This window comes from Heterodontus francisci, chromosome 27, assembly GCF_036365525.1.
Source record: "Heterodontus francisci isolate sHetFra1 chromosome 27, sHetFra1.hap1, whole genome shotgun sequence".
NCBI lineage: Eukaryota > Metazoa > Chordata > Chondrichthyes > Heterodontiformes > Heterodontidae > Heterodontus > Heterodontus francisci.
Window position 1 is genome coordinate 24,635,049 of NC_090397.1, and position 16,905 is coordinate 24,651,953.

General features: G+C 41.6%; 1 protein-coding gene across 2 annotated transcripts in view; it reads right to left on the reverse strand.

Annotated features, from left to right (window-relative positions):
• LOC137384985 (potassium voltage-gated channel subfamily A member 5-like) overlaps window positions 1-10,950 on the reverse strand; it is a 105,009-nt gene extending 94,059 nt beyond the window's left edge. For both annotated transcript variants that reach the window (XM_068059713.1, XM_068059714.1), the window contains exon 1: window positions 7,930-10,950. In XM_068059713.1, the coding sequence (XP_067915814.1) occupies window positions 9,455-10,915 (1,461 nt within the window). In that variant the 5' untranslated portion in view covers window positions 10,916-10,950 and the 3' untranslated portion in view covers window positions 7,930-9,454. The remainder of the gene's footprint in view (window positions 1-7,929) is intronic.
• Window positions 10,951-16,905: the final 5,955 nt, after the last annotated feature.

Sequence of the window (16,905 nt, forward strand, 5' to 3'; positions counted from 1 at the left end):
AGTTGAGTCCTTTGATAATTGCATCAATAATCACTTTCCAATTAAAAATAGGTATAAACAAACACAGGGATATAAAATTTCCTTTTTCTCAATTGCTTTTTTTTAATGATTAATCATATGAACAGGCAAACACATATGTTGGTATGACATTACTCTATTCACTATTTTAACGCCTGTATAAAATAGTGTACAGAGGAGAATACTACATGCTCATTTACTGTTCTTTGTAACAATAATTACTTGGCTTACATCTCTGTAACATGTTCAGAAATGAAATGTTTCTACTAACCACTGGCCCTTTCACAGTTAGTTACAGATATTCTTAAAAGCACGAAAAACCTCAAAAGAAAATGAAGAGTGTTGTCCTGATAAAAGTTTCAAGCACCCTCAGATACCACATTCAAAGACACCATCCAGAATTTGTAGCATCACACATATATTCTCCATGGAGCACTCAGGTGATGCTTAACTGGGTACCTGCAAGAGAACAATCAGCCTGAGTTTCCGGATGTAGCTCCATGATGGCAATAAAAAGAAAAACTGAATGTTGGAAACTCAAAGTAAATAGAAAGTGCTGGAAATGCACTGAGTTCTGATGCAGTCTATGACCTGGAATATTGACCTATTTTTCTCTTTGAGATGCTGACTCACCTACTCTGCCTTTCCAAAATGTTTTGTTTTTATTTGTGAACTCGTGATACTAGGCAGCCTCTGGAATCACCAAACCTCGCATGTATATAACCCTAACTTTATATTCCTGTTCAAATCCTTGTATGCTTGGAGGTGCTCAGCATATATGCAACTTGTAAAAATATTTAACAACATTAACTGACCACTGCATTAATAGAGCACAATGTGACGTAACATTTACACAGCTTGTGAACTCAATTGGCGATAACACACATATGACTTCATCTCTCATGTGTTATATAATCAGGTGTGCTCACTATATAAATATCACATGACATCAAGACTCCTGGGATATCCTCTAGTGATAGCAGTGACCAGGTGGCTGTGGCTGAGTAACAGAAATGAAGAGAAGCAGTAAAACAAAAAGGGAAATTGAGAGAAAACACCCAGACAGGAAAGAATGAAAAACATTAGAAATATTAAGAGATAAAAATGAGGAAATTCAAACATCAAACTTAAGAAAGAGGGATAGGAGGAAAATACAGCAGATAGAAAAAGATGGATAAAAAATAAAATTGGGGAATATCTATAGATTAAAAATCTTACATCTGTGTACACTCACTGTGAACTTTTTATCCATTCTAAATTGCTATGTTCGTATTCATAACGGAAACAGCCTATGTAAACCTATCATACTGTAATTACATTCTCCCCCTGTAGAGGTGCTACAACACCACCACAGGAAGGAGGATGTAACTATAGGATGACAAGCAGTGGCAGAATCTGTAGGGAATCATGATGCCCCAATCCATCGGCAGTTGGTCAATGCGACTTTGACGGATCACCTCCATTTCGCTCCCAGGAATATCTGTCACCCACCTTCAGCCTCTAGCTTCGGCTTGCAAGTCTGTGCAGTTGGCCTTCAGACGATGTATGTCAACATTCCCCAATTCCCAGTATGCTCCCCTTTCTGTCAAGTTTGCCAAATCTTCAGTTTGAATCCTCCTCACTGCAACACCCCCAACCCCCCACATCAGCCAAGCCAAGTTCTGTCACTGGTGACAAGTTTACTACAGGCAGTTTCCATTATAATGGCGGAATTTAAAATAGAAGTACAAGAATAAGGACTGAATATTTGATATTACAATGGCAACTGAATTACATTTATGCACCCTGGCCCAATATTTCCCTGTCCTCTAACCTGGATTCACTTGGGAAATTGACCAGTAATAGTTAGAAATATTATAACGTGATGATATTTTTCTGTATCCATACAAGTAGGAAGGTACCAGTAAAAGTACAGCATATTTTAGCTCTTTCCACTCTTTAATTCTATGGTTATACTGTAAAATATAGACACGATAAAACAAAAATTTGGAGAAAAATGAGAAAGGCAAATGTCATCATGATATGAGAGCACAAACATTTCTGTCGCCTCGCATGATTAAAAATCTATTTCCATTAGAACTTGGCTACCTGACTTGCAAACAGATTCACGATAAGTGAATTCATGCTTAAACTATTCTGTATTCAGTGAAAATGCAGTGACTATAACTTTATATGTCCGTGTGGAACAAAATAATTGAATATTTAAAGATACTCTGACATTTATATTGCATTGAAAAAGGACGAACTGCAAATTAATGGACCATTTTCATGGAGTGAGACCATTAACATAAAGAATATATTTATCTAGTATGTTTCAATGGTCTATTGAAAAAAGTCTATTTGATAACATGACCTACTTTTACATTTTTATAACTCTGACTGTAAAATGAATGAGATGAAAAGAATCTATACTTAGTGCTAGCCGTATACTATTGATAGGTTGCCTGTTTGTCCATAAAATCCAGCTAATTATTTGGGACATTATGCTTTAACTGGCACCATATACTTGTATGTTATTTGTTTACAGTATAATTTTTTAAAAACTATTTATTACTTATTGCAACTTGAAAAGAGTATTATTGGTGTTCTTATAAAGATGTTCAAAACACTAAAATAACTAATAATAGTTCAGAAACTTTAAAAGTATTCTGATTTTTAAATCTTCAAAAAGATGAGTTTTTGTATAACTTTATCTAATCCATAAACTGTAGTCAAATGGAACAGATAATAATTTGAAGTAACAATGAGAGCTTCCTGCTGAATAATGTATTTATGTTATAAAAACAAGAAATGCTGGAACCACTCAGCAGGTCTGGCAGCATCTGTGAAAAGAGAAGCAGAGTTACCGTTTCGGGTCAGTGACCCTTCTTCGGAACTGACAAATATTAGAAAAGTCACAGGTTATAAGCAAGTGAGGTGGGGGTGGGGCAAAAGATAACAAAGGAGGTCCAGATTGGACCAGGCCACAGAGCTGACCAAAAGGTCACGGAGCAAAGGCAAACAATATGTTAATGGTGTGTTGAAAGACAAAGCATTAGTACAGATTAGGTGTTAATACATTGAATATTGAACAGCAGCAAGTGCAAACCTGAAAAAAACAGTGGGTAAGCAAACTGAACAAACTAAGATGAAATGAAATAAATGCAAAAAAAAGATTGTAAAAAATGTAAAAAAAAAGGAAGAAAAAATAACTAAAAATGAAAGTAAAATGGGGGGCTGTCATGCTCTGAAATTATTGAACTCAATGTTCAGTCCGGCAGGTAGTGTGCCTAATCGGTAGATGAGATGCTGTTCCTCGAGCTTGCGTTGATGTTCACTGGAACAGAGATGTGAGCATGAGAGCAGGGGGGAGTGTTGAAATGGCAAGCAACCGGAAGCTCAGGGTCCTGCTTGTTGCCTGGTGTCATAGTGTACTGATTTACTAATGTGTCTTGCCGTAGAGTAGTTGGTATACCCCTCCATGGTGAGTTGGCAATTGAAGCCAGAATGCCAGGGAAAGGCAGCAGGCACACACAAGGTGATTTGCTAGAGGAAGGAATAGAAAACTGGAGGTGTAGACAAGCTGTGCAACTCATACATTTCCAAGCATCAAACTCAAAAGCAACAAAAGCCATTAAATCAAGATCTGGTCATCTAAAGCAATGGCTAGCCTTATAAGGGAACTTATATATATATATATATATATATATATATATATATTTTACTTGGGTATTAATGTTGATTTCATTTTTAGCACTGAATAAGTATTTTATCTACCGAGATAATATATTTTAAAATGAGCTAAAAAAAAAATCATTTGTGCCATTAATTGGGCATGAGGGTCGTGATTTGTGACCTGCCCCCCCCCATTCCTGTTCGAGGGAGGCAGCACGCAAATCTGGTGCTGCCAAATCATTTACATGATAGTAGCATTGGGCTGAGCAGCTCCCGGCTGCTGGCTGCCTCTGCGCTCCACCACCTGCCTTTTCACTCAGCAGCGGGCTGATAACTCATTGCGCAGCCAAACTTCTGTTCTTAAAGGCAGTTTGTTCTTCCTGAAGAGAAGCTACGCTGAATTACAGGAGGTTGTTGCTGCAATTCTACAAAGACTTGCAGGTTGTTAAGTAAATTGGCCATTATAAATTGCCCCTAGTATAGGTAGGGGAATTGTGGGGATGTGGTAGGAATATGGGGTTAATGTAGGATTAGTAATGGGTGGCTGTTGGTCAGCACAGACTCGGTGGGCCGAAGGGCCTGTTTCAGTGTTGTATCTCTAAATAAATAAAACAATCTCTAATACATTCAATGAACTCTCCCTCGAGGCTACGCTTGTCAATTTGACTAATCCAGTCTATATGCATATCAAAATCACCCATGATTATTGCCGTACCTTTCTTACAAGCCCCCAGTATTTCTTGGTTTATACTGTGCCCCACTGTGGAACTACTGTTTGGGGACCTATAGATTACTCCCACCAGTGGCTTCTTTCCCTTGCTATTTCATATTTCTACCCAGACTGATTCTACGCCTTGATCTCCAGTGCCTATATCATTTCTCACTACAGCACTGATCTCTTCCTTTACTAACATAGCTACACTATCTCCTTTTCCTTCCTGTCTATCCTTCCAAAATACTGAGTACCCTTGTATATTCAATTCCCAAACCTGGTTTCCCTGCAACCACGTCTCAGTAATCGCCACTAAATCAAACCATTTATCTTTATTTGTGCTGTTAACTCATTTATTTTATTCCGAATGCTTTGTTCATTCAGATACAAAGAATTTAAGTTTGTTCTATTATTAAACATCCCGACTCTTGTACGATTCCTTGGTGCAATATGATGTTCACACATTCTGTCCCTTCCTTTTATTTTCTGGAAACAATCAGCCTCACCACTAACCTGCACTCCTACCCTCTCCTTTAACTTCCTGTTTTTCCATGCAACTGAACCAACCCCCCGCCCCCATTATTTAGTTTAAAGCCCTATCTACATGACCATAGCCCCAGCATTTGAGATGCAGCCTGCAGCCTCTTCCATGGATGGATGGGAATTCTGTTCTGCTATACGAATTTCAGGCTGTGAATGACTTCATCCAACAATTACTCTATGGCCAATGCGGGCCACAGCTTCCCCTTATCAACACAATAATAGATTCTGCTACATGATATAATGCTTCTACCCTTATAATGCGGATCATTCCAAATTACTGTCGGCAAAGCCACATTAGATCCACAACGGCCTTGAAATTCCGCTGAGGGTGCTCTCAGTCTCTCACCATAACTCAAGCAGGAGAACAACAGAAGCTCTGGACAAATGGTGTTCATAACTGATGAAGGTCATTTATGCTGTTTTTTGAAGTAGGAGCCTCGGAGAACCCCCAGAGAATTTTCAGCCTATACTTCTAGATCTCTAGGTAAAGCTATAAAGAGACAAATGCAATATTTTGGAACATATAGAAAACACCAGCCAACAACTGGAAATACCTTAACTAACATAGGAGTCAGAATGTCTATAATACCGGATTAATTTTAGCAATAAAACTTAAAACTGAAAGTCAGGGTTATGACCTACAACCTGAAGACCAATTAAACTCTGACTTTAGCCAGTGTTTACTTAACAGCAATTAGACTTTGTTGTCTTTTAATGCAACCTTAGCAGCAAACTAATACATCGTGAATTGCATGTACTATATTTTTTAGGCCTAAGAAATAAGGTGAAAACAACGCCAAGCAAAAAAAGTGTATCATCCAATTTGCTATGAGCAACACAATGGAAGCACCTTGAGTTATTGATAAGATCGGCACTGATCTGTTATTTCAACAGATCACTTGCTGTAAGTTCATGCCATTCACCTGCTATTTTAATGAAATTTTATTTTAAAGACTGTATGATCAGCAAAGTGAAGAAATTCATGCTGGAGAATGGAACAGTTTTTTCCAATTTGAATATCTAAGATCAGTATCAAGCATTCCCATAATCAATTATAAGATATGCAAGTGCAAATTTTAGGTTTCTTTTCTCTATCTCACCAATCTGCCTCAAAATCAGTATATTTTGCACCATTATGAATTTTTCTCATTTCCCACAATTTATACACCAATTTATCTCAATGATATTGCCAATTTAGTCACAAATGTGGACAGTTTTGTGCTGTGCACTGGCACTTTGGGATGACTTTTCAACTTTATCATCAGGCTGAGATCAGAATAGGAATAGACTACCCATGTAACACCCTGCCTGGTTTTCATTTCCATTAATTTTAACAGCACCAAAAATTGGGGTGGGTGTAAAACAGAAGGCCCATTCATTAATGCCCTTTGGTAAAGGTAAAAATTCACCCCATTAGGAACTACATTGACACAGCCCAAACTCACTACACTTGGGGCCTTTCTGGCAAACCAACAAAGAGGTCTGAGCCTAATTTGAGCCGAGGTACCACTTCAAGGATACTTAATCTGCTCAGGAAACTTGGTAACACTTATCTTGCAGGTATATGCTACATTGATGTAGGACATTCTTCACATAATTCTGTTATAAATTAAAATTTAATTCAGTGAATAAAGTATGACAATTGTTCACCACTCAATGCATAAAATATGATTTCTTATGCTCTGCCAACAACATTTTAAACATAAATATTCACAAATAATGAAATACTAATGAAACCAGCATGTCGTTAATGAAAAAAGCAATCCTTAAACGTGTCTGTGCTTAAAAAATAAATAGAAAACAATACCAAGCAACATAAAATGACAGTAGGGGATGTTTTCTCTTGGCCAAGATGCATTTGCAACATTGTAATGTAACAGGAGGATTTCCTCTGATTATTATTTCTAACACAATTCGAAACATGATCTTTGAGAATGTATTTATATTTTCGCTAGAAATTGTGATCAGAAGAAATCTTCCTGCTGTGGGTATGATGTTGCAATCACACAGGAACCAAAGAAACTTCGCCCTGTAATATTGAAACAGTCAGTCATCTGAATTCATCTGAACTTTGAGACTGCTAACATGTGTAAACTGTTTAATAGTAAAGAGCTATAAATAATAGATACATTCATTTTAAACAGATTTACTGTGAGTTAAGTTAAATTTATCTTAAAGACTTATGGGGTGCAGAAGATGGTGATATCAGGGGAAGATCCATAAATTATGATCCAAAACATCCTTATAGTTTTAAGAAAAACTGAATTGCACCAATGCTGGTGACTCTTAATTCAGTTCAGGCGGATGTTATGAAATTGGATTTTTTTTTAAAATAAGGACATTATTTCTGAAAGTGTAGTCACCCTCATGTGGTTGTCCAATCCATATTAGATATATGCGTTTGTAAAATATTCTCAGACTTTAAAAGAAAAAGAAAACTATGGAATAGATAACGATAATTAACAGTTCAAGTTATTTTGTAAAATTTCCACGTACTTAAATCTGCAGAAAACGTTAAATGTAAATATCAGAATCATAGCGATCATAAGCTATTTACAAACTTGACATAAAAAATCTTCTTTTTAGCTTGTGATCAAAATTGGAACAGAGAAGATTTTGGGGCCCAAGGCTTGGATGATTTGTCAACAGAGGGCTACATGCCAATCAAAGTTATGTCATCAAGTAAAACAGGTCCTTCTATAATAAGCTCAAAGTGAAGTCAGAATGATAGCTGTTTGTTGATCCTTACAATAAAACCAGTGAATCAAATATCAAAACAATAGCACTGGAATGAAAGATCCTGTATATATGACATGGCTGTAAATAGCATGTACTTTGATAAATGTTTTAACTTTACAATGCCCTGTGACTGAACAGAATTGTTTACTTTTAAGATGGTCACATAAATGGAATCAGCAATACTCCTTTTAAATTTATATTGATTTGTTTATTTACGTATTTAAGGCAAGGCAAGTTCTTTTAAAAAATGGTAAAAGACTAACCTTTGATTATTCGCTTGTAGCACAGAGCCACTCACAAGAGTCAGGTGTTTTGTCCATTTGAAGACATGGGTGTTCTCACTATCAGTTCAGAATCTGGTAAAAAATCCTTCCATATCACAAGATTTGTTTTTTTCTAACGATTATAAATTTGGGGCAGTTAGAAGGCAGTCCCTAGTTTATAACGTTGTCCAAAATTCCACTTCCTCTAAGCATTTTCACAAGATAAAGGACGAGTCTTAGCAAGTATCAAATCCAGAATGAAATGTGATCATCGATAATGTGATTCCAGTTCAAGAAAGTATTGGTCATTTTTTGTTGTGTTGTTTCATGGCTGTCTGATGTCAATATTTATTATTTCACAGTTCATTTTTAACCTTCTGGTACTTCGTCCCAATCTTCATTTGTTCTCAAAGAACCCAGTTTTGTTGATTTACTGTTCAGGATAAATATGCACAGACTTTAAAATCATTATCTTACAGCAGTAATATAAAACAATGCATTCACTTAGGTGATTACACAAATGTGATCAAGGCGATCCTCAAATGAATTGCTTTGGATCTTTGTGTACAGCAGCTCGTTTGCAACACAATAAGTGGATTTACATTTCTATAATATACTTTGACATCTCTACCAGCAAAGAGAGAGTCTAGTACTTCCCCAAAAGTGGAAATTCCGTACAAAAAGCTGGAGTTGCTGATTTCACTCTCCAGTAATAGGAAGTAAATAAGAAAAACTCCAATTATCTAAATATACTGTTCAGTAAGTAATCCTTGTATGATCAGTTTGTATTTTGTTTCATGAAGGCATTGAAAAAATATATTGTGAACGGAGATGTGCCACATTGTCCAAATATGTACTCTATTCTTGTCTTCATTACCAAAAGACTCTTAAAACCAACTGTTGGACTGTTTCTTTTCACTGAAGGCAGCTACACTGCAAATAATACTGTTGCGAACCCTTTTCAACACAGGCGTTACCTGCGTTTAAACGCCCCCCTCCATCCACTTGCCGCTTCGTTTTTTTTGTAAAACACTAAACATTAAAGAAATAAACCAGAAAACAAACGATCAAACAGTCCACCACGGCCTTTCTCCTTCACAGCAAAATTAAACTGAACTACTTCACACCTTCCTCCACAATAACAATTCAAAAATACTTAAGGAATTCCAAGACTTCACATTTGTTTCCTATTACTTAAAGGCACAACAAATACAACACGGAACTGCTGAACTATGCACATGCTTGAATCTCTAGCTGTCCTGTTGTGCATCTGGAGAAAGCTGATGGTGTTGTTTCACCAACATTCCCCCCTCCCGCCAAGTTTAAGAAACGGCGCCAAAGTGTGCACCTAATCCTCTTGAAATTTTTCTTTACTTTGATAAAGTCTGATGTATAAAATTAGTATTTTCTTCTCGCCTAATTAATCTAACCTCTGTGGTTTGTACAAATGATGTGTCTTATATTTTAAAACATGTCCTTCTACGTATTGGTCTACTGTGTAAAGTCGAAGCGCCCTGTGGTCGGGCTACAGGTCCGTTTCTGTATTTGGGTCCAGACAAAGTGCGTACAGGGATTTCCTGATGTCCGGGGTGCTGTTGGCCTTCAGGTGGGCCCCTGCGCCATTGTTCACCCCATCACTGTTCTCCAAGGGTTTGCCCAGGGAGCTTCTGCTCTTCTTCAGCTCCTCCGAGTGACTGGCCTCGCTCTCCGGGTCGTCCTTCAGGTACTGAGCCTGCTCCTCGTTGTCTGTCTCCCGGTGGTAGAAGTAATTGAAGTTGGAGACGATGACGGGCACGGGCAGGGCGATGGTCAGGACCCCGGCGATGGCACACAACGATCCCACGATCTTGCCGCCCATGGTGACCGGCTTCATGTCGCCGTAACCCACCGTCGTCATGGTGACCACCGCCCACCAGAAGGCGTCGGGGATGCTGGAGAAATGGGACCTGGGCTCGTCCGCCTCGGCGAAGTAGACGGCGCTGGAGAAGAGGATCACCCCGATGAAGAGGAAGAAGATGAGCAAGCCCAGCTCCCTCATGCTGGCCTTGAGGGTCTGGCCCAGGATCTGCAGCCCCTTGGAGTGTCTGGACAGCTTGAAGATGCGGAAAACCCGCACCAGGCGGATGACCCTGAGGATGGCCAGGGACATGGCCTGCTGACCATTGGCCTGCTGCTCGGCCAGCTCAGTGCCCAGCGTGATGAAGTAAGGGAAGATGGCCACGATGTCAATGATGTTCATGATGTCCCTGGCGAAGACTGACTTGCTGGGACAAGCCAGGAAACGCACCAGCAGCTCCAGGGTGAACCAGATGACACAGGTGGTCTCGATGATGAAGAAGGGGTCAGTCAGGCTGCTGCCGCTCTGGCCCTGGGTCCCGTTGAGCGGCCGCATGTCGCCGCTGTAGCGGTCATCCCGAAACTCGGGCAGGGTCTCCAGGCAGAAGATGATGATGGAGATGACAATGACCAACACGGAGACGATGGCGATCCCCCGGGCTGGGCTGGAGCTCTCGGGATACTCAAACAGGAGCCACATCTGCTTCTGGAACTCCTGGCTGGGCAAGGGCTTCTCCTCTTCCTTGATGAAGCCCTCGTCCTCCCGGAATCTCTCCATGGCCTCGGCTCCCAGCTTGTAGAAGCGGATCTCGTCGGCGAACATGTCAATGGAAACGTTCACGGGTCTGCGGATCCTGCCGCCCGACTGGTAGAAGTAGAGGATGCCGTCAAAGGATGGGCGGTTGCGGTCGAAGAAGTACTCGTTCTTCAAAGGGTCGAAGTACCTCATCCTCTTCTCGGGGTCGCCCAGCAGGCTGTCCGGGAACTGGCTCAGGGTGCTCAGCTGGGTCTCGTACCTGAGGCCGGCGATGTTGATGACCACCCGCTCCGAGCGGTTGACATCCAGCAGCTGCAGGTTGTCCACCGGCGGCCCCTGGTCCACGGCTTTCAGCAGGTTGTCGGGCAGCCCCGCCGCGTTCATGTCGTTCATGGTGCTGGCCGAGGAGGCAGGAAGCGGCTGGGGGTCGGGCCAGCCCTTACCCGGGGCAGCGCTCACGCCCAAGTGCGCCGAGATGCTGCCTCTTTGACAGCTCCCCAGAGCGGCACCGCCGTCCTGCAACCTCACCAGAGCTATGTCCATCCCCGAGCCATTAAATATTCAACAGCGCCGTTCGCTCACTGATTTCCACATCCAGCAACAACAAATCAGTCAGCGCTAAGCGAGAGCGCTGAGACAGACACAGAGACGAGAGCAAATAAGAAGCAGCCCCCAGCTCAGAGGAAGACACAGAGATACATCAAACCAATGGATACAGGAGCGGAACCCGGATGAGCAACAACTAAATCATTACTCCAGCTCATTCTGACGTCGAAGTGCTTGAGGTGAGGAACAGAGTTGCCATTCTCCCCCTTTATCCCAGCCCCTTCCCTAACCCTACTCCATAACACGACCACCATCACCCTAAACTTACACCCATTACCCTGCCAAAAGCCTACCCACTCCCCTAAGGCTCCCCCATCCCCCCCCCCCCCCCCGCCCCCCCCCACCAATCTTACACCCCTCACTAACCCTCCCCCGCCCCTCACCCTATGCCTTCCCCTAGCTCTAACCCCATCATTACCATACCCACTCACCGGCCACCTATCCAAGGGTCTGAGATACAGCCCAGGTACCTGCCACTAGATGCTATTGAGAAACAAGCCTGGACTCCATCCTCAATCATCCAGAAATCAACCCTTCTCTCACTTGTAAATAGAATAATTTCAAGGAATGACACAAGCAGGTAAAACATTAAAAAATCAAAATGCATGTTCTGTATGTTATTTTATTTACTCAGCATGATGATTAAAGGGCTTTCCATAGCTTTGTCAGGTAAGTGATTGAGAGAATCGAGAGACTCTATATCATGGTTCTGTTACTTTTTAGAACATGGAGGGATGTTTCAGTGACAAGTAATTTGATAGCTACCAAAACAAAATTAATCAAAAGTAATAATGTAAAAAAGATCCTGATGGCCTGATCCACTGCTGGTATTTCCGATTCCCACAAAGTGCACCCAACCTGCTATCATTATAACTATTCAATTCAAAGCAATACCCCCAAGCCCCACCTTAAAACGTTTATCTGTTAACACGGCTACTTCATAGTAATGCTTAATCCTTAAATGTTGAATTGTTTACCGCTTTTAAACCCAGGACTTTGACAGCTTGCACAATGCAGAATCTGTGTGGCATCGCACATGGTCAAGCTGTAGGCTTGGCTTCGTTTTAGCTTTTAAAAGCAAGTTCCTGTTTCGAGCTCTCCCTAAGCAAAGGTTCTTCAAAGGCAGACTGACCAGCAGTCAGTCCATAGGTTTTAGGGACCCATAGAGTGAATCTTTAGGCATATTGACCAGAATGGACATGCAATTTGATTCTCCATAAAATAATACACAGACACAACTGAAATCTTTTCAGAAGATTGAGAAGCAATCTGATCCAGCTTCTTAAAATAATGAATGGCACAGGGGCGGCACAGTGGTTAGCACCACAGCCTCACAGTTTCAGGGACCCGGGTTCAATTCTGGGTACTGCCTGTGCGGAGTTTGCAAGTTCTCCCTATGACCGCGTGGGTTTTCGCCGGGTGCTCCTCACACAGCCAAAGATAAACTGGCCATTGTAAATTGCCCCTAGTGTAGGTAGGTGGTAGGGAATATGGGATTACTGTAGGGTTAGTATAAATGGGTGGTTGTTGGTTGGCACAGAATCAGTGGGCCGAAGGGCCTGTTTCAGTGCTGTACCTCTAAATAAAAATAAATAAATAAAATCTTCCCTGTGTTCCACAGAAGCTTCAGCAGATTGGTAAAATACAAACTTTGGGATAGATCTGATGCATAAAGTGGGTGCATGGAGGGGATGGTTACAGCCTACACCAATCTGTTGCTGTGCATCCCAGAGGAGAAATGAATTGTAAATGCATTTTCCCCAAGGTCTTGGATTAAAAAGTTGCAGACAAGTAAGCCTGGTAATAACATTGGACTTGGATGTACAGACTATGGTACATCCAATGCTGTTATGTGCCCATACTGTGGTGAGGACAACAGCACTGTACTCATGCATTTTAGAGTAAGATCTGCTATGTAGCAAGCTACCTGGTATGAGCTCCCATTATCTGCTGTCTATACCCAACCCAATTTTCCTTTCCATTCAAGTCAATGCAAAGGAAATTGAGCAGAGTGTATAATGGGCAGCCAACCTAATATCTTGTGTTTTACACCATAATTGAAAGTTAAAATTACTCTCAAATGAAGTATGTACAGTGACAATGATTCATAGAATCATATACTGTGGCAAGAGACCATTCAGTCCATCATGCATGTGCTGGCACTTTGAAAGAGCTACCCACATATTCTCATCCAGCTTCTTAAAATAATGAATGGCACAGGGTCGGCACAGCGGCGCAGTGGTTAGCACCGCAGCCTCACAGCTCCAGCGACCCGGGTTCAATTCTGGGTATTGCCTGTGTGGAGTTTGCAAGTTCTCCCTGTGTCTGCGTGGGTTTCCTCCGGGTGTTCCGGTTTCCTCCCACAGCCAAAAGACTTGCAGGTTGATAGGTAAATTGGCCATTATAAATTGCCCCTAGTATAGGTAGGTGGTAGGGAAATATAGGGACAGGTGAGGATGTGGTAGGATTATGGGATTAGTGTAGGATTAGTATAAATGGGTGGTTAATGTTCGGCACAGACTCGGTGGGCCGAAGGGCATGTTTCAGTGCTGTATATCTAAATCTAAAAAATCTTCTTTGCCTATACCTTTCATTCTTTTTTCAAATATTCATCCACTTTGCTTTTAAAAAGCCATTATGGATTCTGCTTTCCACCACTGTTTCTAATAGGGCATTCCATGTCCCAATAACTCTGTGTAAACATATATCTTCTAATCTCCTGCTTTTATTCTATTGGTGATTCTACTAAATTCATGTCCTCTAGTTACTGAATCACTGACCAGTGAAAACACTTTTTCCTACTTCCTTGACCAACACCACTCAATTTTGAACACCTCTATCAAATCTCTTACCCTTCTCTATTCTGATGTAAAGAACCTCAGTTTTTCCACTTGTTCCACATAACTAAAGTCTGGTGTCATCTTAGTGACTATCTTCCACACTTCTCCATATCCTTGGCTTTGTTACTGAAGTAGAGCACCCAAAATTGGGCATAAAATTCTAACTACAGCCTATATACAAACTATATATATATAGTCGTGGGAGTCAGTTGCCAGCATTCGCCAGAGCTGGCGGGCAGCCATAAAGACAGGGCTAAATTGTGGCGAGTCGAAGAGACTTAGTAGTTGGCAGGAAAAAAGACAGAGGCGCAAGGGGAGAGCCAACTGTGCAACAGCCCCAACAAACAAATTTCTCTGCAGCACCTGTGGAAGAGCCTGTCACTCCAGAATTGGCCTTTATAGCCACTCCAGGCGCTGCTTCACAAACCACTGACCACCTCCAGGCGCGTATCCATTGTCTCTCGAGATAAGGAGGCCCAAAAGAAAGAATATATAGATATATATATATATAGTGTTAGCATTACTTCCTTGCTTTTGCGTGGAATACCCCTATTTTTGAAACTTAGGATCCCTGTGCTTTTTTGGCAGTTTTATCAGCTTGCCTTCATTTTTACAGATTTATGTATCTGAGGCCCTAAGTTTCTGTTCTCCACTATTCCTTTAAAAGTTTTACCATTTAGTATATATGTCTTTTTATTCTTCCTCAGAAAAACACATGGACTGAGAAATTGAGTCGTGCCTGAATCTGGGAGTCACCCCAGTGCAGACCAAACTGCATGCGCCTAATGAGACCAGAGGTAGAACCAAGCAAAATTGTTCCACCAACCTCATTTGTTTACTATCGGTACGCTGCAGGAGCTGTTCTCGGCCCCATAGGCAACTCGCCATTCCCGGGCAGAACAAAGAACTTGGATGCTGGCCGAAACAGTAAATAAGGTTCGAGGGGAAGAGACAATCAGTAAAGGAGGGGACATGGGGGAAGGGGTGAGCAGATACTGGCAGCAATTAATGCGGAGATGAGAGGAGCATTCCTGCACATTCAGCAGGACAGTAAGGTAAGTGATAAATAAAAACATTGGTGAGACAGCCTCCAGTGGTTCCTTTAATGCCCATTGCTGGCTGTCAAGTGCCTGGCAATATTGGCCACAGCATACATGGTGCATTCTGCAGTTGGTCACAAACGTATTTTGAAAAGGAGGCCTTATACAGGTGGTAAGCTTTCTATTGGAACATGCAAAAGACCTAACACCTGTTTCAGGCGTGGGCACTAGACCTGTACAGGAAACAGTATGGTAGCCAGGGAACTTCCAGCTTGGAATGTGAGCATGCACATCACCTGTCATATTGAATGCTTAGGCATCAGTTTTACACCTGCATAGTGTAAAAGAAATTTACCAAGAAATTTCTAGGCCATGATCTCACAATTTACTGTATTACATTTCATCTGTCATCAACATACCCAAACTAGAAAACATAGAAACATAGAAAAATAAGAGCAGGAGTAGGCCATTCAGCCCTTTGAGCCTGCACTGCCATTCAATACGATCATGGCTGATCATCCAAACTCAGTACCCTGTTCCCACTTTCTCCCCGTATCCCTTGATCCCTTTAGCCCTAACTCTAACTCTTTCTTGAATATACTTAATGATTTGGCTTCAACTGCTTTCTGTGGTAGAGAATTCCACAGATCCGCCGCTCTCTGGGTGAAGAGATCCCTCCTCATCTCAGTCCTAAATGGCTTACCCCTTATCCTTAGACTGTGACCCCTGGTCCTGGACTCCCCTGCCATCGGGAACATCCTTCCTGCATCTAGTCTGTCCAGTCCTGTTAGAATTTTGTAGGTTTCTATAAGATCCCCTCTCATGCTTCTAAACTCTAGCGAATACAAGCCTAATCGACCCAATCCCTCTTCATAGGTCAGTTCTGCCATCACAGGAATCAGTCTGGTGAACCTTCGCTGCATTCCCTCCATAGCAAGAACATCCTTCCTCAGATAAGGAGACCAATACTGCACACAATACTCTAGATGTGGTCTCACCAAGGCCTTGTATAATTGCAGCAAGACATCCTCGCTCCTGTACTCGAATCCTCTCGCTATGAAGGTCAACATACCATTTGCCTTCTTAACTGCCTGCTGCACCTGCATGCTTACTTTCAGCGACTGGTGCACAAGGACACCCAGGTCTCGCTGCACCTCCCCCTTTCCCAATCTATCGCCATTCAGATAATAATCTGCCTTTCTGTTTTTGCCACCAAAGTGGATAACCTCACATTTATCCACATTATACTACATCTGTCATGTATTTGCCCACTCACTCAACCTGTCCCAATCACACTGGAGCTTGTCTGCATCCTCCTCACAGCTCACACTCCCACCCAGCTTTGTGTCATCTGCAAACTTGGATATATTACATTTAATTCCCTCATCTATATCATTAATATATGTTGTGACTAGCTGGGGTCCTAGCACTGATCCCCGCGGTACCCCTCTAGTCACTGCCTGCCACTTGGAAAAAGACCCGTTTATTCCTACTCTTTGTTTCCTGTCTGCCAACCAGTTCTCTATCCATGTCAGTACCTTACCCCCAATCCCATATGCTTTAATTTTGCACGCTAATCTCATATGTGGGACCTTATCGAAAGCCTTCTGAAAGTCCGAATACACCACATCCACTGGCTCTCCCTTATCTATTCTACCAGTTACATCCTCAAAAAATTCCAGTAGATTTGTCAAGCATAATTTCCCTTTCGTAAATCCATGTTGACTTTGTCCGATCCTGCCATTGTTTTCCAAGTGCTCTGCTATTACATCTTTTATAATGGACTCTAGCGTTTCCCCACTACTGATGTCAGGCTAACCTGTCTATAATTCCCTGTTTTCTCTCTACCTCCTTTTTTAAATAGTGGGGTTACTTTAGCTACCCTCCAATCCGTTGG